The sequence below is a fragment of the Durio zibethinus genome, chromosome 18 (genome assembly GCF_047325235.1).
Source record: "Durio zibethinus cultivar Kanyao isolate XHJ-2024 chromosome 18, ASM4732523v1, whole genome shotgun sequence".
NCBI lineage: Eukaryota > Viridiplantae > Streptophyta > Magnoliopsida > Malvales > Malvaceae > Durio > Durio zibethinus.
This window is the reverse complement of record NC_143179.1, coordinates 10,428,199-10,452,006: the sequence shown is the minus strand read 5'-3', so window position 1 is coordinate 10,452,006 and position 23,808 is coordinate 10,428,199. Positions and strand designations below refer to the sequence as shown.

The following is a 23,808-nucleotide window of genomic DNA, read 5'->3' as shown; positions in this document are numbered from 1 at the left end:
AATTTCTCTTTCTATTTCATTATAACAAAAGACATTAGCTAAAGTGTGGGAGGTTTTTACAAAAAGCTAACCTTAAAGTTAAAAAATTCACAAAGTCAAAAATAAAAAATTACAAAATTCATTCATCAGTAGCACCAGCGACGAGAGGAGTACTCTCGTCAATAAGAGCAGAAGGAACGACTTCAGTTTTGATGATCTTCATGTCTTCCTCTTTTGTCCTCATGACAACCTTTAACTCATTCTTCAAGGCCTCATCCTCATCTTTTTCTTCCTCTTCCTCATATTTTTTGAGCTGCTTCCAACAAGGCCTTGATTTGATATTAATGATGTCAATATAAGAGAGGTCAATATTGAAAGAGAAGAATTTGAATTGTACCTCATCTTAAGTCAACTAGAAGGCGCTGAGAACATTCTTATTTGAAAATTTTACTTTTACTCAAAGACACTCATCGGATGCCTTATACTCTTTCGGAGCTTTCATCTGTAGCTCTTGCTCTTTTTTATCTTGAGCTTTTAGCTAGAACTTCAGCTTCATAATTTCGACCTAAGCATCATTAAGTTTCAGTTAAACTAGTTTTTTCATTGATTCGACTGAAGCCTCACCAAGATGACCTCCAACTTCACTGTCAGCTCATTTACCTTTCTCTTCAACTTAGCCTCTTTATGGGACATGCTGAGGCTTGATCTAACATTGCCCAATACTTTTGAGCTTTTTTTGTGCTCTTCGATAAGGGCAGTCATATCTTTCTTAGCCCTCAACATGTGTTCAATAGCCAGATAAACATAATGAAAAGCCTAACAACTATTCTTTATCGGCTGGGGTAGAAACTTTTTTTTGGACTGTATCGAAAGACCTTAGACTTAAAAAAATAAAAATAAAAAAAATAATAAGAAACTAAGCTGAGGTCAGGAGATACTTACCAAAAGGAAAAATTACGACCTTGCAGAACCTCTTGGCAACTTGAGGTTGGAGATAGGGTCACCGTTAGAGCAAACTCTAACCCCACTGAAATTTTTTTCAAGCTAGGCCTTAGCACCCTAGCTTCAAGGTTATTAAGAACAGAGGATAAGATCTCCACTTGTAGTCTTTTGGCTGGATGAGGTGGTGTTAGGGCTAATGTAGAGGATAGGTCTTGACCTGCCCTAGCTTTTGACTTTAGACCTAAAGGAGTACAGGGTATAGCTGTACTAATCACCTTGTTTCTCTTACGCAACTGGGCCTCAAGTTGAAATTTTTTTCCCTTTTAGGCCTTGGGGTATGTTAGTACTATGAGATGTCAAAGTCCTCATCGACTTCAGCCATATCTGTAAAATCAAGCTAATAGTTAGAGGAAAAAATAATAACTTAAAACAAAATCTTACAACATTACCTTAAATTTACCCTAATACTTTGTCCTGTTTATTACTTTCGGGGAGGTCAACCTGTGAGCATCGATAAAGAGCTCACCCTACATGTAAAATCTAAAATTTTATCCTTATCTGATAGATCGGATGTAGAGAGGGCCACTGGTGCATCCACAAAGGAATTGGGTGTATTCTTTATTTTTCAAGCCTCAACCTCAGGCTCACCATTTTTATTAGCTTTTTGCTTCTTAAGGCATAGGAATAATAGCTTTCAATTCTTTATTAAGCTCAAACAATCAGTAAGAAGTTTTTTATTTGACCTAGCTATGATATAAAATCAGCTATTATCGTTAAGATATTTTTTTAGAGAGAAGAACTCCCTAAATAGAAAGAGAGAAGGAAGAATATTCAATTGTCAACAAAAAATAATAAAAACAACTATGTACCAAATAAAATTTGAAGTGAGTTGAGTAATAGTCTAATTGAAAGAATTAAAAATTAAAATGAATAAAGGATGAAGTGAAAACGTCAAGCTGGTTATGAACAAATCCCAACATATGTAGAGCCAATGTGGCTCTAGTTTATTAGTGACTTAATCTAAAGAGTTTGGCGTTATTATATTGTACCCTTCTTCAGAAAAAAAAGTAGTATCCAAAGCTTGAACGTGATGAGCCAAGCACATATTAGGATAGTTTTCTAGATTTGTTTTGCCCTTTAGCTTACTCATCACATCCTTAAAGATCACGTTGAGGTCGTACGGAGTATATATAAAGACCTTGGTAAGTTCGTCCTACTTTACAAGACTTCTTCTTTGCCATCACTTTCTTCAGTCGAAGTGTTTCTTTTCTCTTTTTTCTCATTAGAACCTCATTTTCAGAAGAATTTGACTCATGGCTAAGAGATGGATCATAAAGGAAGAGTAGTGAATGAAAGCAACTCGATCCTGAAGAAAAAGGGACTAGGTAAAGAACCCTTAGGAAAGGACGAGATATAAAAAAAAACTTATTAAAGGGGGAAAGTAGAAGTGTCAGAAAGTGGAAGAGATTGAACCCTAGAAGAGAGAACGATCGAAAATAAAGGAATGTCAACCATAGAAGATGGACCGACCTGATAGACAAAGAAAGCAGGTGGATTTTGAAGTTCGAAGTCGATCTAAGCACACTACCCTTCAGTGCTTAAAACTCACTCGCCTCTTACTTGAACATTCTCTTCATTATGTCGCTGTCTTTCCTCGAACATCGGATTAAACTAATAGGTTGTCTTTGTATAGTTACGACCTCTAATAATAGGGGAGATCAGGTTGTCATCCTACTGCTCTTACTGACTTTATCTTGGCTCTACCCTATAGCTCTCAGTCCCTCCAAAACTCATACTAAAAAACATGGTTAGAAATACATATTGAAGTGGGTGTTAAAAAAATTTTGAAGGCAAAAAAGTTGTTGAGACAAAAAATTTTATGTCTGATTGAGAGCAAAAAAAATGAAATATGAAAAGCTGAAGCTCTACCAGCCCCTTTTATATAGACGCGTTGCAGGCTAAAGAGATGACACAATCCATGCAACATGTCAGAGCATAGGTGGGTAGATATATTTTCATATTTTTCCTTTAAATCTTCTCACTCAAATTGCCTCTCTTTTCATTCAATGTTGTCAGACCAGACTAACTGGATGAATCCCAGATCGGACCGGTTGAACCGAACAACTATCAGGGACAAATTGAAATCCTGGTTTGTTTCCAAAGTTCAAATAAAGGCTTAAGTCTAAATTTTTGAAAGAAAATACAAGTCTCACCATGGCCAAACGAACTCTAGCAATAATCTCGAATCACCCTAGACAATTATCACATCGATAACCTTTAAATCGATTATGCACTCATTCTGAAACACACGCATGAGATCGGATAATTGTTAGGTCCAACCATGGCTCAAAGCTAGTCATCGTCCAAAATTGACCTCTTCCTGCAATGTCAGCCTTCGACGAAATATGCAGCCAATCTACATCACCCCTAGGACATCAGTAATAAATTTGATGATCTGATACTTATACCGCTTGATGGAGTGATAGAGTGTTAGGAGCATATAATGGTCAAAAGGGTATAGTGATATTTTTTCATCTCAAAGTTTTTAACAAATAATTAAGGGTATCTTAATCATTTGTGTTGACTTCACATGTCAAGTCAGTCTAACATTTTCAGTGCCATCTCAACTTGACCATATCTTAATTATCCTTTTTTCATCTCTCTCAACTTATCTATAAATATGAAGACTCTAACGTCATAAAGCTAAGTTCATCACTTTCATTTCTTTCTTCTTTTTATTTTTTTTTATTTTATTCTCAACTTGATCTTCACTAACTTATACGTCGAAGTATAAACGTAAAAAATATCCTTTATATTTGCTTTAATCATCTTTTTTTTTTTTGACACATTTACAAAAATACTCTCATGTTGTAGCTCGACACAACACCTTATCCATGGCAAAATACTCCCCTGCCTTTTCGTCGGCTCTCCCTAGAATATCCACCCCCGTTCTGATTTCCCCTTAATATACGCTGGTTCCTTTCAATCCAGATTTCCCAATTCAACTTCAACCCTTAGAAGTTGGGATAGAAGCTGCCCAGAATTTAATTACAAATCCCTCACTTATCTCTATGTCACTTGCTAGTTTAGGGCCGTATGCCAAGGACTCTTCCATACCAGTCCTTGAACAGTTAAGTAAGAATTGTAATTGGCTTGCCTTAGCTTCCATATTGACTTGACAAAAAAATGCACCAGTTCACATTGGAGTCATTGAAGGAAAAAAGTTATTCTTAAATTTATCATAATATATATAAAATCCGAAAATTAGAAGTATATCATTTATGATTATTGTATTATAATTAATTAATTATATTTTAAAATTATATAAAATTTATTAAAATTTTATACAAAGTTTATAGTCTTTAATGATAGATTTTATATAATTTTTTGATGTGATTAAATAATTATAAGATTATAATAAAAAGATTATATATAAAATATTTTTTTAAAAAAATTAAATGTTCAAAGATAACATAATAATAATAATAATAATAATAATAATAATAATAATCTAAAAAACCCCATTAATAAGATTTGAGTCCTGTTTATTTAGATATTATTTTTTTTAATAATGATATTACTAATATTTTTTTTTGTCATTCAAGGACGAAATCTTAATATCTAGGCTCTGTACTATTGAATGTTTATTAAAAGAAAAATAAGGAATTAATTAAAAGATACAATCTTAAATATGGAAAATTTGGATTTCCTTATCTAAGTTAGTAATCGGAGGTGCATGTACGTACATATGTAACTATGCATGATTAAAAATTAAAAAAAGAATAGGAGGATTGGTAAGTTGACCGCATATAGCACGTGTTTGGCAACTGTGTTACACGCTCCGCAGAGGTTCGTTCCGTTGGCTAAGCTTGGAAGGATACTGACTGGGAAAGCGCTCAATCAATAGGATTTAATTTAAGATTTGAGAAGAAGCAGAGAAATTTGACATTCAAATCTTCTCATCACTCACCACGCCAGCCCAGCCGCAACTGTAATAAGCGCTTTTTCTTAAAAAAATACATATATAAACTGAAGCCTCTCTGAGTGAGTCTGCTTTCCATGGAGCCAGAATCTGGAGTCTTGACTCCTTCTCGAAATCCTTCCCGGGTTAGGGTTTATTTTATTTTTAAGTTTTGAATCTCGTTCTTGTGTGTTTGATCATCATTTCATTTCTCACTCCTAATCTTATTGTTTTGCGATGCTTTACAATCCGGACTCATCTCTTACTTCTCTATCTGAGCTCTACCATTCAGCTGCCGTCGTTGCTGTCACTAGGAGTAGCTGTTTCATTTTTTATTTTAATCCGCTGTTCAGTATTCATTTTTGCATTCCACTCTTGAGTGAGCATGGATTTCCATCAACGAATCAATCACACTCTATTCTGCTTTGCCAATCTACCCTTGCTGATTTTCAGCTTAGATTGCTTTTCATGTCATTTTTTTTCTTTCTTTCTTTCTACTTAGCCTTCTGATATGTATCTATGTGTGTGTGTGTGTGTGTCTATATATATATATATATATATATAAGGATTTTAAATTTGAAATATTTTGAGTTCTCCTCATAGATCCACAAACCTGTGTTAGAAGGTTAAATAAAGATCAGTTGTTCATTTTGCTAGAATGTTATATAGGTAGTAAACCTATTTCTGGATTGTAGTTCTAATTATGTGGCGCAATAGCAAAACTCTCTATGTTTGATTTTTTAATCTAATGGTTGACATTCATAACATGTTCTATTGTAGCTCAACCATTAGATTGGAACTTCTTCATTAATTTCCTCTTTCTTTCCTAAAGTTCACCTTTTACTATTTGCACCCGCCATTGATTTTTTGACTTCTTTTGGTTTCCCGTTGATTAGAGCAGCTCCTTTGCCTTTTCAATTTCTAAGCATGGAAACTAAAGTTTTGACCTGCTATTTCATGGAACCCGTGTCACTAAATGGCAGCTAACAAAGTTATATTCCTGAGGAAAAGGACAACCATCCTGCATAATCAGTGTTTCCTATTCCTACTTCAGCAATGCCAAAATTACATGCTGATCACTATGGCAGAATCATGTATCTAGTTTGTCAAAACAACTTCTTAAAACCAACAGGAGGGCATAGTGACAATTTGTACCATGAATCTAATAACTTTGGTGTTAACTCCTAATATTAGAATACTTTCATCTTTTTTTTTAAACTTTAGATTTGCCTTTTCTACTTAATATTCTCTGTATTGACCACTCTGCTTCAGTTTCCTGGAGTTTTAGTTTTATGTACTGAGGCAATTCACCTATTGAGTCTTTTATTGGAGGGTTTTCAGACGAGAAAGAAAGATTTACATATGCTATTTATTGACTTGGAGAAAGTATACGATAAAATTCCCCAATAGGTGTTTTGGTGGGCTTTAAAAAAGATAGAAGTTCCTTTAAAGTATATTAACATAGTTAAAGATATGTATGAAGGAGTTGTAACGAATGTAAGGATGTTTGAAGGTTTAACTGATAGCTTTCCCATTACCTCGAGATTGCATCAAGGGTCAACACTAAGTCCATTTGTTTTTGCGTTAGTTATGGATGAACTCACTGGACATATCCAAGACAAAGTGCCATGGTGTATGTTATTTGCCAATGATTTAGTCCTAGTTGCTAAAACTAGTCATGATCTTAATGCGAAATTAGAATTATGCATACACAAGAGTCTCTAGGCTTTAAATTGAGTAGATCTAAAATTGAATATATGGAATATAAGTTTAGTAGTCATAGGGAAGCAAGTGCTAGTGTGATTAAGTTGGATGGTGAGGTGGTACAAAAGAGTAGTCATTTTCGATGTTTGGGATCAATTATTTAGAGTGATTCTGAGATAAAAAGGGATGTAAATCGTAGAATTCAAGTAGGATGGGTTAGGTGGCAAAGTGCATTAGGTGTGTTGTGTGATTGCTACATGTTTTTAAAGTTAAAGGCGAAGTTGTATTAAATAACTATAAGGCTTGCATTATTATATGGGACTAAGTGTTGCACCATTAAAAAACAACATGAGAAAAAAATGAGCATAGCTGAAATGAGGATGCATAGATGGATGTGTGGTAAGACAAGAAGAAACAAAGTAAAAAATGAAGAGATTTGAGGAAAATTAAAGGTAGTCCGAATTGAGGAAAAGATGAGAGAGGGCCGTTTGGACATGTGAATCATAGGCCTATCTATGCACTAGTTAGGGGAAATGAGTTTCTAGATTTGGGAGAGACCAAAACTTCTAGAGGTAGATCACAAAAGACGTGCATGCAAGTAATAAGAAATGATATGAGGGTTAAAGAAGTAGATGAAAAGTTTTTTTTTTTTTTTAATAGAAATGAGTGGTGCAAGAAGATGCAAAACTACAACCTAACATGATTCCTTTTTTGGTCTTTCATACAGCCGATCCCAAAGTTATGGGATATAAAGGTTAGTTTGTTGTTGTTGTTAGTTTTACGTATGTTTTGGCATTAATCATTTCATTATCATTTTGTTCTTATTTGAAAATGTAAATTATTTGGTACCTGTATCACTTTTGCAGCTTTCATGGGTCAATCTCTCACGGAACCTAATATTAGCATACCAGAGCTTGGGTGTGGTGTATGGAGACCTGAGCACTTCACCTCTTTATGTTTTCTCAAGCACGTTCATAGGGAAGTTGCAGAATCATCAAAATGAAGAGGCAATATTTGGAGCATTTTCCTTGATTTTTTGGACCCTTACATTTATACCCCTTCTTAAGTATGTGTTTATCGTGCTGAGTGCAGATGATAATGGTGAAGGTGTGGTGAATCATCAAATTTCATGATGGATACTACTCTTTAATAAAAATCAAATTATATCCCTTTGGCTAACCATTTGCAAGTTGATATGTATGAATTCTTGTCAGGTGGCACTTTCGCTCTTTACTCGCTGCTTTGTAGACACGGAAAGTTTAGCTTGCTTCCCAATCAGCAAGCAGCTGATGAAGAGCTGTCAGCCTACAAATATGGGCCGTCAACACAGGCTGTTGATTCTCCATTGAAGAGATTTTTGGAGAAGCATAAAAGGCTAAGGACAGCCCTTCTTGTTGTGGTACTCTTTGGTGCTTCTATGGTCATAGGTGATGGTGTGCTCACTCCAGCAATATCAGGTAGATATTAATATGGGTAACTAAATTTGAATATCATAAATTCCTAGATTATCATCCATCTGGCGGTGGATTATAAAGTTTACTACTTTTTCCTACCTGGAATTTTCTCAAAATATATGTGGCATAAGCAACAATAAGCAAAATCATTGGTTGTAGCTTTTATGACATCAATAAGTGTGGATGAATGTTGTGAGCTTAAGAAGACATTCCCCTGAATAGCTCTGCTGATATTTTTCATATGAACAAGACAAGAGATTCTAATGAATAACTCTGTTGGTATTTTACATCCTAAAGACGCAATTTTACAAGGATTTAATCCTAAACTAGTTGGGGAAGGTTAAACGAATCCTTTTCCTTGAATTTGCTTGGCTGAACCATTTGTAAGATTATTCAATCAGTGTGGCAGCTTTGCACGTTGTGTTTGGATTTACATAACTATGTTGATTAATCTTTTTTGGCCAGATATGTTGATTAATTCAGCGTGCTTACTTCTCATTTGGACATAGTTGACCCCCGGTTTAATTCAGTGTGCCTTTTTAATAACAGTGACTGATTATCAGAAGTACTTTCATGAGCATAGTGGTGCCATTGTAGACTTTCATATTTATTATTTTTGTCAAGTGGTTGCGTGATTCCTCCCATCTGTAGTGTATATTGTTTGTGGTGGATGCTGTTTGGCATGTCCTGATGCTGATATTTCAACTTTTAAGTAAAATTTCCATCCATTTTGTTGCTCTACCTTGTGCCTTTTCGTATGGAACTGTTTGTTTTAATGGTTTCTCTCTCTCCATGGGTAAGGGGTTAAATGTTTTTACATTTGCAGTTCTCTCATCGGCATCCGGGCTACAAGTTACTGAAAATAAATTAACTAATGGTAATTCCACTCTCTAATTTTGTTTTCTTTTCCTCTTTATGACTTTTTTTTTAAACTTTGGGTTCACAATTCCTCTTGATATTTCCTTTTTCCTATAGGGCTTAATAATTGGCTTTATTTTGAACCTAGGCGAACTCCTCTTGCTTGCTTGTGTCATATTGGTGGGCCTATTTGCTCTGCAGCATTTTGGCACGCACAGGGTAGCTTTTATGTTTGCGCCAATTGTGATCATCTGGCTGGTATCAATTTTTTCCATTGGCTTGTACAACATCATATGTTGGAACCCGAAGATTGTTCATGCAGTTTCTCCATATTATATTATCAAGTTCTTTAGAGAGACTGGTAAAGATGGCTGGATTTCTCTTGGGGGGATCCTTCTCTCAATAACTGGTAGGTTTTTTTGCCTCTGGTTATCCACCAAATACATGGTAGCTTTTGTTTTAATTGACTAAGTTGATATAATGGTTACTGATCATGTGCACTTTTTGGGTCTCGCCAGGTACTGAAGCTATGTTTGCAGACCTTGGTCATTTCACTGCCTTATCAATTAGGGTGAGTGTAACTCCTCTTGTTCATATATTTTTTTTTCACTCCTGAAGTGTTATAGTAGATTTTGGGTTGAATGTATGACTTTTATCCCCTTGCCATATAAACCTCATCCTTTTGCCATCTTAAGCTACCTCAGTTGAATTCAATAATGAACTTGTGTTTTAAATGAATTACAAGTTAGAAACTTGACAATTTTCCTGGCTGTGCAGCTTGCATTTGCATTTGTAATATACCCATGTTTGGTTGTACAATACATGGGTCAGGCTGCGTTCTTATCGAGAAACTTCCATTCAATTCCTAACAGTTTTTATGATTCAATTCCTGGTTGGTGCAATCTCATATCAACTGTCTTGCTTCTAAACATTGTTGTAACATTTAAATTCCTGTAATTTTTCCTATTATCCTTGCAGGTCCAGTTTTTTGGCCTGTCTTTGTAATTGCCACCCTTGCAGCTATTGTCGGGAGTCAGGCTGTTATAACTGCCACTTTTTCTATAATCAAACAATGCCATGCCCTTGGATGCTTTCCTCGAGTCAAAGTTGTTCACACCTCAAAACATATATATGGCCAGATCTACATCCCTGAAATAAACTGGATACTCATGATCCTTACTCTTGCCATAACTATTGGATTTCAAGATACAACTTTAATCGGAAATGCTTATGGTAATTCATTCTCTTATAAATGCTCCCTTTCCCCTCAAATGTTCTTGAGAAAAATATGATTAAATAATAATCAAATTTTGTGTCTATATGAAGTATTAAATTACTAGTTCATTTAAAATGGGTATTGTCTTTTGTAGGCAAACCTTTTTTTTTTTTTGGATAGATTTGTAGCCAAACTTTGTCATTTCCTTTCCTTGCTTGTAAGCAAAGCCACTGGAAATGGACTTTGTTACATGCACTTTAGAGTTTGGACTTGGAATGACTAACTAGTATGCTTCTTATGTTCTTCCTTTTCTCTTACACGGGGAAAGTTGATCAATTCCATAATTTAAATGCTGAAAAGAATATCGTAAAGAGGAATATATGTGAAGACTGTCTTCCTTGCCTGTGATGCTGATGTTTCATATTTGGATTTGGTTTTGGTTTCAGGCCTTGCATGCATGGCGGTGATGTTCATTACAACATTTCTCATGGCACTTGTGATAACCTGTGTTTGGCAGAAAAGCATTTTGCTTGCTGCAATGTTCCTTCTGTTCTTCTGGTTTATTGAAGGGGTTTACTTATCAGCAGCACTCATGAAAGTGCCTCAAGGAGGATGGGTGCCTCTTGTGCTGGCAGTCATCTTTATGATGGTTATGTACATTTGGCACTATGGGACTCGCAAAAAGTACAACTTTGATCTGCACAACAAAGTATCATTGAAATGGTTGCTTGGCTTGGGTCCTAGCCTTGGTATTGTCCGTGTGCCTGGAATAGGCCTCATATACTCCGAACTGGTGACAGGAGTCCCTGCAATCTTCTCTCACTTTGTCACAAACCTGCCTGCGTTCCATAAGGTGTTAGTTTTTGTTTGTGTGAAATCAGTTCCTGTCCCATATGTTTCACCAGAAGAACGCTTTCTTATTGGTCGGATTTGCCCCAGGCCATATCAAATGTATAGGTGTATTGTCAGATATGGCTACAAAGATATCCAGCGAGATGATGGGGATTTTGAGAACCAGCTTATACAAAGCATAGCAGAGTTCATCCAGATGGAAGCTGGAGAACCACAATTTTGTAGTTCTGAGAGTTCATCATATGATGGGAGGATGGCTGTTATAAGTACCAAGAGCATCCAATCAAGCTCAAGTTTAATAATTACTGAAATAGAGGATTGCAGTGCTAGCAACTCCATCCAAAGCAGCAAATCCTTAACCCTACAGAGCTTGCGAACTGCTTATGATGATGAGAATCCACCAGTTTGGAGGCGCCATGTGAGATTTCAAGTACCAACAAGTGCCGGTGTGGATATTTCGGTTAGGGAAGAGCTGATGGATTTGATCCAGGCCAAGGAAGCAGGGGTTGCATATATAATGGGTCACTCATATGTGAAGGCCAGGAGAAGTTCATCATTTTTGAAAAAGCTTGTTATTGATATCGGGTATTCATTTCTTAGAAAGAACTGTAGGGGCCCTGCGGTAGCACTAAACATCCCTCACATCAATCTTATTGAAGTTGGAATGATATATTATGTCTAGTCATTTGAGAAGAATCTGTGTGGCTATAGTCAGAGGTAGGTGTTGCCTTTGCGTAGGAACATGAAGGCACATTGCAATCCGAGGGTTCGTGGGTCTATTGGATATAGTTCTTTCACGCGGAAGCTCACCTTTTCCATGTATATAGATAAATGGCATTTTCGGTCATTATTATTATTATTATTATTATTATTCACCTAATAAGTTAATAACATTTCTTTGAGATCTGCGCTTTTAGTATTTTACTACCATTAGGAAGAAGCATGATAAGGAGTATGGTATCAGTCCCTCCAAAGTTCAAATATAACGTGGGGATGTGGGGTTAAACCCGAAACCCTGTCTCTTGTTAAAAAAGAACACACACACACACGCCAACCCTTTTAACTCTATATATATATATATATATATATATATATATATATATATATATATATATATATATATATATATATATATGTAAACTTTAAAAGTATTAAAAGTAATTGATTAAAATATTTTTAACAAAATTTTAGTTCTTAAAATATTAAAAGTGAGTGATTGAAAAAAAAAAAAAACACATCAACCCTTTTAACTCTTATATCTAAATAGATAGATATATAGATATATATATATATATATATATATATGTGTGTGTGTGTTTAAATTTTAAAACTATTAAAAGTAATTGATTAAAATATCTTTTAACAAAATTTTAATTCTTAAAATATTAAAAGTGAGTTATTGAAATACCTTTAATAAAATTTTAAATAAAATTTAATTTAAATGATTTTTATTATTAAATTATCATTTATGAAAATTTTAATAAATATTAAATTAAATAATATTTTATTATTAATTTTTTTCATATGAATAAAAATATTAATTACTTATAGTTGATTTCTCATTTCTGGCTTACTTAATGAATTAGCTGTTATTCAATAGCATTTTTCTCATGTTTTTGTTGTTTCTTTTTTTCATTGTTATTCTTAGTTAATATGTGAGTAAGACCAGTGCAAAATTTAATTGGGTAAAAAACCTTGACTTGAAATCAAATCGAAAAATTTTAGTCTTGCTTTTGGTTTGATTTTCGTAAGTAAACAAAACACTAAAACAATATAAACATCAATGCAGGATCAAATTTGACACACTTTTAGAAATAATTAAATATGCACATGTGTTTTATTTTTTATTATTATTTTAATGATTTCGTTTTTAATTTTCATTTCATATTAATTTGTTAAAATTTTAAAAAATAAAAGTGTATCCTACAATTAAAATAGAGGTTTGATGAAAAATTACCTTTAAACAAATACTCCTTTAATTATTTGTTCCTACTTTATAAATTTATTTTTATATATAGTTAAATTTATTTAATTTAAACTTTAAAAAATCAAAAATTAGTTAAATTTTTATTAAATTTCTCACTAAATCTTAAAAGATATACATATAATATATATATATATATATCGTACAAGACTTTTTAGTCATATGGTAATATGCTTCTAATTAACATAGATCATTGGGATCAAAGTCAATTAATAATATTGATAGTGAATTTGTTGTTTCTTTCGATACAGGTAAATATATTTTTTTAATATTTAAAAGTGTATTAAAATATTACAATAACTTTTTAAATTAAGAAAATTATCTTAATATATATATATAATTTTTATTTATTTATTTAAGTTTAATTTAAATCAACTAAAATTAAAAATAGTGTCTATTTGAAATTAGCTACTTAAAATTTTAAAATTTTAGTTCAAAAAATGTGAAAAGTGATTGATTAAATACTTTTAATAAAATTTTGTAAATTTTAATTTAAATGAATTTTCTTTTTTATTATTAGACTTTTTTTATAATTAATCTCGAAAATGATAAAAATGATTTTTTTTGCCATCAACTAAAAGCGATTGATCAAAATATTCTTAATAAAATTTTAATTCTAAAAATGTTAAAAATAATTAATTAAACTACTATTAGTAAATTTTTTTATAAAATTTAATTTAAATGAACCTTTTTAATTAGACTCGTATTAAGGAACAATATAAGATTTTTCTATTAAATAAAAATATAAATAAAATGGGATCGAAACTTATTAGTTTGCATAACAATAGGACAATTATATGGAGTTTGTTTTTTATTATTGTAAAAACAATTAAACATGTAGTTTACATTAATAAATAAATTCATTCAAAATAATCATAATTAATAAATTCATTAAAGATAATCATAATTAAGTCATTGAAGCATATTTATTTATTTTTTGTCTTTTTCCTTTTCAATTTTTTGTTTTAATTTATTTGCTAACTATATATGTATGTTAATGATTTTATTATTTATATGTTTTATGAGTTGATCATTTGATAATTTTTTTATATAAATCATTTAATCATTGACAAACATAATTAAATCTTTTTAGTCACTTGAAATGATTTTTTAATATATTTATTTTTATAGTTTAACCTAACCTTTATAATTAATTTATCTTTTGTATTTTTTCCTTTAGAATTTTTATAATTGTTATTTTTATGAAAAAAGCTAATATATATCAAATCAAATACAATCAATTGCAAGCACCTTTCATCAACAATAGTACTATGTAATTCATTAAACATTTTGAAAAGTTCAATTGGATTTTTCACTTATAAAATTAGATAATTTAAAAGGTGATAGAGTTACCAGTAACTCAAAACTAAATTGATATAAGAACTGAGCCACCTTTACTAATTTATATATTAGGATAATTTAATCTTTTTCAATTATATTAAATTGTGCACTTTTCTTTGTCATCACGATGATTGAAAACATGAATTATTTTAAGTAAAGTATTATTAAGTGAAATAAGATTAATTATTTTTGGTGAATTTTTTTAAGGTGTGACAAATTTTATTAGAACCATATTTTGAATATGTTTATGCTAATTTACATTTTTTTGCCACTGCTAATGTTGCATTCATTCATGAAATTTTATATTGTTAATGTCACGCTTTGAGAGCAAGACGTAACACGATCGTATTACCTTGAAGAAAATCCCAAAGTAATACGAAGCCTTATTTCTTAATCATTCTAAAATTCTTCAATAAAACAATCTACCAAATAAAATTCATATCTTTAATCCAACTGATGATACATCTTTATATATCCAAATATAAACCATATAAAATATAAAACTGACTCTTAAAATCTCATTGGCCAACATATTCTCCGACGATTAAGTAATCTTACCCATTTCATCTACTAGCTTCACACAAGACTAATCAAACTTATCACTTAGTCATCTGTAAAGAAAAAGTAAATGGAGAATGAGCAACCCACAGCTCAGTAAGTATAGGCTCACACACATTACCGGATCAAGCATATTTTCATACATATCATATAGATCATTCAAAACATTCATTAAATCATAATGTCAAAATATTTCAAGATCATCGTTCTGTCAAGCATTTCGTAAATTCATAAATCATTATAAAATATGTTACTATTCAAATATTATAATCAAACAAAACCATGGATCAATCATTAAAATTCATCATAATTATCTTTCTATACAAATCATGAATCAATCTTTAAAAATCATTGCAAATCATCATCATTATAAATCATCATTATCAATCGTTCATCATTATCTACGGTTACTACTATAACCTGTGACACTGATCGTATCAATAATTTCATCCTCATGATCATTGCTAACTATTATAACGCGCTAGTTAGAGCATTACGCTAACTATTATAACCCATTAGCAGGGCCGTATGATCATGTCTATGCTAACTACTATAACCTATTAGCTAGGGCCGTAGAACTAGTTTTAGTGTTGATGATCCCACTTTTCAAAGATGTAAAAATGTAGCTATCACAAAAATCATTCTTTAAACATAAATCATTTTCTCATTTCATTCATAATCATAATCCATCATTTACATAGCAAAAACACAAAATAATCATATGCTTGATCTTATTTTCATATATCGAAAATAATGAAATAAAATATTCATTCATTTATAAACATATATATATACATAGATTCAAAAACAAGTAAAGTGTGTGAGATTCTACTTACCTCCATTCGATTCCACCACTTAGTTTTTTTCTCAAAATAATTAATGGCCTATCCAAGATCATTTCAACATATTAGAATTTAATCAACCCTTTTTTAGACCATTTATACAAAAATTAACTAAGTTACACAAAGGGTTAACTTAATTAATTAATATTAGCAGCTTGACCTCTTTTCATTAAAATAATCATATCTTAATATATCCAAATCAGAATTATGTTCTCTTTAATGCGTTAGAAACTAGACTTGATAAGCTTTCTAAGCATATATGGCACACATCGTAATTCCTTGTATATTAATTATAAGAAATTTTTGAAATCCATGTCATATACTGCTACCAAACAACCTGTATACCTTCTAATAAAAATTATATATTTATTCACATGAAACTCCAAATTCAATTCCACTTATTTCATTGGAAAGTAGACTCAATAAGGTTTCCAAACATATATGCTTAATCTGTAAATCCTTGTATACAAATTAAGAAAAATTTCGTAATTCAACCCTGATGTTGTTGTCTTACAGCCTGCATATCCTTAAGTTAAAATTAGACAATTTTTCATAGAAAACTCATATTTGACTTTCGTTTATTTCATTAGAAAACTAGATTCAACATGCTTTCCAATGATATATAATAATCACAGCAATAATCTATCCATTAATACAAAATTTTATTTTAATTCATTATTACAGATCATAATATCTCATCCAAAAATAAAATTTCTCTTTCAATCTTTAAAAACTCAAATCCTTACTTTCAACCTTCAAACTCCATTCAATAATCATCAATAAATCTTAAGAACATGAAATAAACAAAACCCAATAATTTACCTAAATAGATCATGAAGATTAATGAAATATTTCATGATTTTTCTTGGTTTTGCTCTCAAAACTTCAACTCCAAATAATAGCAATCAACTTGATATTTCTTTTTAAATAAAAAGAGGGCATGTACTCACCTTTAAGAGATTAACTTGATTGTAGCCTCTGATTGTGAATCTCTAACTTGATTTTTTATATTCTCTAACCCTAAGAAAGATGAGGAATAAGAACTCTATTTCCTAGTTAGGTTTTCTTTTATCTAATACTTCAACCTTTTTTTTCTTTTACTAAATAATGTCTTCATAAACTGATAGGCTTTAGTATTAGTCTAACCCAATTATTATTTGAGCTGGGGACCATTTGTGGAGACCCGTACCTAACCTGTGAGGTATTATCTGCTTTGACTCGAAGGTCTCACGATTTTGTCCCACAAAAGATGCCTTGTAAGTTTGGGATTAAGTCTCTACATATATATCATTCCTTATCCACACATCATCCTGATGTGGGATTGTGAGCGTTACAATCTCTCCACCTTTAATGCTTAACGTTACTGTCAAGCTAAGTACATCCACAGGACCAAGATCACACCAGACCATCGTATAGCACTTAGTGACTCTCACGGCTCCACCATGTAGCATTTAGTGACTCTCACAACTGTGGACTGGTGACCGCTCTGATACCATTTATGAAAATCCGCACCAAACCTGCGAGGTATTATTCACTTTGGATCAAAGGTTTCACGATTTTGTCCCACAAAAGATGCCTCGTAAGTTTGAAATTAAATCTCTACATATATATCATTCCTTATCAACACATCATTCTGATATGAGATTGGAAGCGTTACAGTTAATATTAAAAATGAAATTATTATAAATCGTATAGGCGCCATAAGTTTGTTGTTTTGAGAATTAAAATTTTTTTAAGAAAAAAAATGACAAGTACTAAGGTTAAGAATTTATTTTATTTCATTTTAATTTCTAAAATTATGCATTTTAATATTTTTAAATAATAAAAATTTTCAAATAAAAGAAAATTTAAACTTTCAATTAGTAGAATGTATAATTACATTTAATCAATGGAAACACCAATGAAAGATTATGCCAAGAAAAAAATGAAACGAAAGATTAACCGGTTATGAATAACTCTATCTTCTTCATATGATAAAAAAATTAGTGCTATTTGATATTTCAATGAAAAATATATAAATGTATTTATTTAAAATTTTGTTAGGATTAAAATAAAACTATGTTATTAGAAGAACTATTGTATATTTCTTTATTTTCTCATTATATAAGTTGAATAATATTTACTATTGTATCAAAATTTTTAAGGTTACCATATTAAGTAATATTTGTTCAAAAGTATTAAAATTTATCAAATTAATTATTGTTGTTACATTTAATATAAAAATATTAGATTAAAACAACAAAAATGCCATTGAATTTTACCACTTTACTTAGATAATCCTTTAAAATTTTATTATACCAAAATTAATTTTTAATTTTTAATTTGCACTTAAATAAAACTTTTAAACTTTAATTTTATCAAAATAAGCTCTTAATCTTTAGATTGTACCTAAATTAACCTTTCACATAAATCAAATTTTGGTTTGAAATAAAAGCTTATTTGAATACAAATCAAAGAATAAAATGTTTATTTAGGTACAATAAAAATATAAGAGTTTATTTTAAAAAAAGTGAAATTGTTCAAGGACTTTTTAAATATTTTAGCTAAAATATTATTATAAATTATAATTGAACTAAATTTAAAAGTAATTTAAGGGTGTTCATTAGCAAAATTCATTTGATAAATTTTTATTTAATAATTTTGAAATTTGACTTTTTATAATTTCAAATAGAGTTTTAAACTTAAGATCGAAATGAATTAGGTTAAATCAAGTTTTATTATCTTCTTTTATTCATAATATACTTAATTATTCACTTATGCACCCGATCAAATTTGACTAAATAATTAGTAAATACATCTCTTTGTTTTAAAAACTGGATTTAAATCATCTTAAATCCATAAAAAATGTATAATCAATTACTTATAATTTTAATTTTACTTTAAAAATATTTTTTAAAATTAATTAACCAATTCTACTAGCAATAAAAATGAGACATTAAAGATGCAGAAAAAAGCTTAAATAAATTTTTTTTAAATTGTTACGGAATAAAAATAAGAAATATATGATTAGGCTACTATTTCAATTTCAAAATTTGGTGATGTTCAAGCATTTTGAGTTTTAAATAATTATTAAGTTGTTGATTGTTTAAAATCAATTGAAATCAAGTCAGATTAGTTCATTTATATAATTTTGTGTGTTATATTAATTTTTAATTAAATTAAAATTTTAAATAAGTAAAAAAATTATATATACTTAATTTGAGTTATGAACAAATTTGAGTTAATTAATCATGTTATTTTTAGCTATCTTTTTATGACATGATAATAAATTTCAAAATAAAATAAGGATAAAACATAATGAAAATTTAAGAATAAAAATCATGAAAATACTAATTATAATTGTAAAAGAAAATTTTTATATCCAAGTATTACAGAGATTAAAAAATATATTTTTTTTTACGGATATCAAAATTCATCCAATTCAATAGTCGAATTAACCAAAATACAAGAAAAACCTATATAAAACTAAAAATACATAAAATAAATCATTTTTTATAAGTTGTTAAATTTTTTAATTTAATAGTTTGATATTTAAATATTTTGTTAAATAATTTTATTTAGTTTGTTTTATGTATAAAATCTAAAAAATTAAAAATATAATTTAATTTAAATGTATTTTATTATTCTGTTAATAAAAAAATTAATTTAATCAATCGAATTAAATTTAATTAATTAATTTTTAAAATTAATAAATTTGATTTGATTAATAAAATAAAATAAACTAATTTGAGAAATTGATATTAGACAAAGTGATTCAAAATCAATCAAATCAATAGAATGAACATTCTAATTGATGTAACAATAAAAATTTTAAAAAATAATTTTATTAACATTATAATATCATGTAACACTTAATAACTAAGATATTATTATCATATTAATATACATTACTGACTAATAGATGACTCATAAAAAAATGTTATTGTTTAAATATTAATAATTAAATTAAAAATTTTAAAAGTTTAATAATATTTTTAAAATATATTTGAGTGATCGATGTTTTAATTAACCCATAACCAAAATTGAAACCGCATCGAAATCGAAACCAAAACCGTGTCACTGTGTTAGGCATAACATTCACAGGGTAGGGCATTGGTCATTGGGTATGGGGTAAAAGTGTATCTGTATGGGATCGGGTTAAATTCAGATTATGTTTATGTTTAATATTTATAATTTATACATTTGTTAAATTCAATTTAACGAAACTTTTGAGTTTTGAAATTTTTTAAAATTTGATTTAAATTAAAAAAATATATGTTAAGCTCATTCATTAAATTTAATTTATAATAAAAAATTAAAAAATATAATTAAATTAAATTTAATCAAATTATATTTAATTCATATATATAAATTAAAAATAAAAATTATACATGTAAAAATTAAAGTTATATATATAATTTTTGTTTTTAATTTTTATACATTTATGAACTAATTTATATATAAATATTTACATAAATAAAAATAAAAAATTATATATATATATATATATGAATTTAAATGAATTGGATCTACTCGAATTTTAAAGCTTTTATTTAAAATTCGATTTTAAGGGAATTTAAAAATTATACTTAAATCTATTTAATGGATTTTAATTTATTGTACGGATAAGAAACTTTTAGGCCTGGAATGGGGGTACTTTGAAATACTGTCTGCTCTCAGCTCTCTGTTAGTCAGGCAAAGAGTGGAATTTTTTGTTTCTGGGAAGTCGAAACCCAAAGGAAGGCGAAACATGAGCTTTCAAGACGTTACAAGTGGTGGTCGGGGTCGGCCCTCCTCATCTTCATCATCGATGGCGTCCAAGAGCCCCTCACAAGCGGTGGCAGCCGGTATCTTCCAGATTAACACCGCCGTTGCTGCATTCCGTCGCCTTATGGATGCCATCGGCACAGCCAAGGACACTCCTGATCAACGCCAAAAGCTGTATTTTTTTTCATCTTATCTTATATACTGATAGTAACAGATTAAAGATGCATTCTTCTTCTTCCAGCAAAATAATTTCTGACAAAGTTGCAAATGAAATGATCGACAGGCACAGTACCAGGCAAAGGATTCTGCAATTAGTGAAGGAAACTTCCGCTAAGCTCAAGGCTTTGAGTGAATCCGATCATGACCCTACTGTCGATGTATCTTTCTTTTCTCGTTAGGTTTTGCTTGGGAGGAAGGATGAAAAGAGGTAAGGATGGAAATTTTGTTAATCTAGTGGTTAAATTTATAACCACTTGCTTCATTTGTAGGTTAACCATTAGATTAATAATCTTTCCATCCTTCCTACCAAGCAAAGCCTAAACTTTTTTCTTTTCCAAGTACCCTTTTTACATGTTCAATTCATTCCAGAATTTAGTTTGAGTAAATAGTAAAGACTCATCAAATTTCGCGTTCAGATAGAAGATGCAAAGCTTGCTAGGGATTTTCAGAACACACTGCAAGAATTTCAGAAAGTTCAGCAGTTGGCCTCTGAACGCGAGTCTACTTACTCTCCTGCTGCTCTTCCACCCTCCTTGCCCACAAAGTATCGCTCTTTTACATTTGGCATCCCCTATTTTCTTTTTTTTTTTTGTGGCCTGTTACAGATTGGATGCTTTGCCCTCTGGATGCAGCTCTGGCTCCATTGATTCTTGGGCACCTACTCTGCCTCAAGAGAAACAACCTTTTCTTATGGAACAGAGAAGGTGAATACATGCTTTCCCTTTTTTGTCACTTTTCTTCTACTTAGGATGCTACATCACTGTCAATGTCATGGATCAAACAGCTTCAGTTGCATCCATGAATGCACGTGATATTGGCTCCCTCTTTTCTTGATATCCATTGTTCTCAAACACTTTTTGACTCCTATATGCGTAACTATGTTTTGGGTGAAAGAGGTTTGGTTAAATTTCACTAAAATTTTTAAATTATTAATTTCTAAATATTTAGACAGCATTCCACGACATTGTGCCATCATTTGTTGTTTTTGTTGCAAAGCATTGCAAAAGCTTTTTTTTTTTATGGTTCATTTACTCTAAGAAAATGTGCAGACAAGAGGCAGTTTTGCTGGATAATGAAATTGCCTTCAATGAAGCTATGATTGAGGAAAGAGAACAGGGTATCAGAGAAGTAGAGGAGCAAATAGGACAAGTAAATGAAATATTCAAGGACCTTGCTGTTCTTGTCCATGAGCAGGGTATGGTCGTTGGTAAGATGCTAAATACCCTTGAGATAGATTAAATTCATTTTTGCGTCTTTATTTGCATGCCAAAATATAGCTACCTGCTTTTTCTTTTTTTATTTAATTATATGATAATTGATTTCATGTGACAGATGACATTTCATCAAATATTGATTCTTCCTCTGCTGCAACGATCGAGACTAGAGTTCAACTAGCTAAGGCTTCCAAAAATGTGAAATCCCAAACCTCATTGGTATGCAGTACACTGTTGACTTCTAGAATTTTATTGAACATGAAATTCTTTGTATTTGTAGTTGAAATTTTGCTGAGCAAATACAATGTGCAAAGATTGTTTCAACCTTCAGATCCATTCACTGTGTGCTTGCTTTGATGATAGAGTATGAATTGCAAATAAACTTGAATAACAAATAAAGAGGAAGAAGATAATGGACAGGTACTACTGTCACAAGAAAGGAGGCATAGTGATTCTGAGGTGCATGAATTACTTATGTTAAAGACTTCTAATTGCTGCATGTAAGAGTCTGGTCAATGCTCATGATATAAGACATATAGATAGAAGAGGAAGGCAGGGAGCATAAGCGAGAAATTAGAGGACAAAATGACCAATTCCAGATTCATTTTTGTCAATGGTCTATTACAGTTGAGAAAATATTTAATGTGATTCCATACGTTTGGATGGATGTTATAGAAATCGTAGGTTTGACGTGCAACTGATCTATATGTCCACAAATAAATAATATTGAATTTAAGGAAGATACTGCTGGCTAGTTCATAGCTTTGCTGTTGTTTAACTGGCAATATTAAATGAACCCATAGCTTTAGTCCCTGGTATGCAAAGTTCTTTTTAAAACTCTATCTACTTACACATATAGGTAGTGGGGAGGCATATTCACAACATTGCCAATCCTTATGAAAGCCTTCCAAGACAAAGATCATATTCAAACTATTATTCTGAAAGTTGCACATTGATGAAAAGTCCCATGCACAATGGGCTGTAGCAAAGGAATCATATGCTCCTTAGTCCTTCCTACATTAAGCTCTCAAAGATGTAAAAATGCAGGTTTTTGAGATAGCATTCTGCGGTGTTTTTAATCTATTTGAAATATTTATATCATGACTATCGTGTATCCCTAGCATAATGCTTTTTAAGTGTTATATGATCTAATAACCATTCCACTTGTTTCCCTAATTTTTGTATCTCATCTTGATATCTTGTTTCTTATCGTGGCTTGGCAGTGCTGGTGGGTGCTGGTAATTTTTGTGTTGGTGCTGGTAATCTTTCTCCTTGTTCTTATTATTTAGTGTCCAAGTGCTTTTATGAAATTATGGCAGGCAATACAGGAAATATGTTTTTTTTTTTTGGTTGATGTGAATTTCAGGGTTTACGTTGTGTTTGGTCCAGTTTTGTGCTCAAGTAAAGGTGGGTGCTTGAGAATATTTGTGATTTTGACATAAAAAATGGTTGAGAATTATGGCAAAAATACTTGGAACCAAACTCTGATGGAAAACTATCTTGATTCATCAACTCATGAGTATTATTAAATCAAAACATTTGACCTTTCCCATATTACAGCGTAAAGGATGAGTCAATCAAATATTAAATAGGAATGGCTCTGTTTCAAAATATTGTTGAATAGGATTATTCTCTGCAGACACAAACCTAATTAAAATAGCAAAACAAAGGTTTAAGGTTCTACCTCATTTTCAACTGAGTTATGCTTTAGTAAAGAAAAGGAAAGGAAGACAGCATCACAAGAAACAGGGGATACCCAATGAAAAACGTAATAAGCTCCAGAAATCTCAGTAGCTTGCCTCTTTCCCATTGTGGAAAGGGAACTTCTCTTATATATTTATTTAAGGATCTTCATCCTCTTCTCTGTAACTTGAGCAAGCTGTCTCAAATGAATTTTTGGAACTCTGAAGATTATGTTATGTTCAAAACTCCGTCCAC

General features: G+C 30.9%; 2 protein-coding genes across 5 annotated transcripts; both read left to right on the top strand.

The window, feature by feature from the left end:
* The first annotated feature begins 4,823 nt into the window (after nucleotides 1–4,823).
* On the top strand, nucleotides 4,824–11,868 carry LOC111299474 (potassium transporter 4-like). Of its 2 annotated transcripts, XM_022894684.2 has the most exons (10): nucleotides 4,824–5,028; nucleotides 7,314–7,340; nucleotides 7,453–7,693; nucleotides 7,801–8,043; nucleotides 8,867–8,917; nucleotides 9,047–9,307; nucleotides 9,417–9,469; nucleotides 9,676–9,790; nucleotides 9,877–10,131; nucleotides 10,561–11,868. In XM_022894684.2, exons 1-10 carry the CDS (start codon nucleotides 4,981–4,983, stop codon nucleotides 11,646–11,648), a joined length of 2,382 nt encoding a protein of 793 aa, XP_022750419.1. In that variant the 5' UTR covers nucleotides 4,824–4,980; the 3' UTR covers nucleotides 11,649–11,868. The 2 variants fall into 2 exon arrangements, with proteins under 2 accessions (XP_022750419.1, XP_022750421.1); XM_022894686.2 differs by lacking the exon at nucleotides 7,314–7,340 and having other exon boundaries at nucleotides 4,841–5,028.
* Nucleotides 11,869–20,293: 8,425 nt separating this feature from the next.
* On the top strand, nucleotides 20,294–23,422 carry LOC111299472 (syntaxin-22-like). Of its 3 annotated transcripts, XM_089747447.1 has the most exons (8): nucleotides 20,294–20,611; nucleotides 20,721–20,814; nucleotides 21,073–21,200; nucleotides 21,289–21,360; nucleotides 21,706–21,863; nucleotides 21,989–22,089; nucleotides 23,094–23,129; nucleotides 23,237–23,422. In XM_089747447.1, exons 1-8 carry the CDS (start codon nucleotides 20,421–20,423, stop codon nucleotides 23,273–23,275), a joined length of 819 nt encoding a protein of 272 aa, XP_089603573.1. In that variant the 5' UTR covers nucleotides 20,294–20,420; the 3' UTR covers nucleotides 23,276–23,422. The 3 variants fall into 3 exon arrangements, with proteins under 3 accessions (XP_089603573.1, XP_089603575.1, XP_089603574.1); XM_089747449.1 differs by lacking the exons at nucleotides 23,094–23,129; nucleotides 23,237–23,422 and adding an exon at nucleotides 22,151–22,300 and having other exon boundaries at nucleotides 21,989–22,068; XM_089747448.1 differs by having other exon boundaries at nucleotides 20,295–20,611; nucleotides 23,094–23,382.
* Nucleotides 23,423–23,808: the final 386 nt, after the last annotated feature.

What these genes read in the sequence shown, in the direction of transcription:
- LOC111299474 (XM_022894684.2), top strand. Translation starts at nt 4,981, where the DNA reads ATGGAGCCAGAATCTGGAGTCTTGACTCCTTCTCGAAATCCTTCCCGG. An exon ending in TGCAGATGATAATGGTGAAG is followed by an intron (nt 7,694 to 7,800) that starts GTGTGGTGAATC and finishes AATTCTTGTCAG; the next exon opens with GTGGCACTTTCGCTCTTTAC. An exon ending in GCTCACTCCAGCAATATCAG is followed by an intron (nt 8,044 to 8,866) that starts GTAGATATTAAT and finishes TTACATTTGCAG; the next exon opens with TTCTCTCATCGGCATCCGGG.
- LOC111299472 (XM_089747447.1), top strand. Translation starts at nt 20,421, where the DNA reads ATGAGCTTTCAAGACGTTACAAGTGGTGGTCGGGGTCGGCCCTCCTCA. An exon ending in CCACCCTCCTTGCCCACAAA is followed by an intron (nt 21,201 to 21,288) that starts GTATCGCTCTTT and finishes CTCTGGATGCAG; the next exon opens with CTCTGGCTCCATTGATTCTT. An exon ending in TGAAATCCCAAACCTCATTG is followed by an intron (nt 22,090 to 23,093) that starts GTATGCAGTACA and finishes GTGGCTTGGCAG; the next exon opens with TGCTGGTGGGTGCTGGTAAT.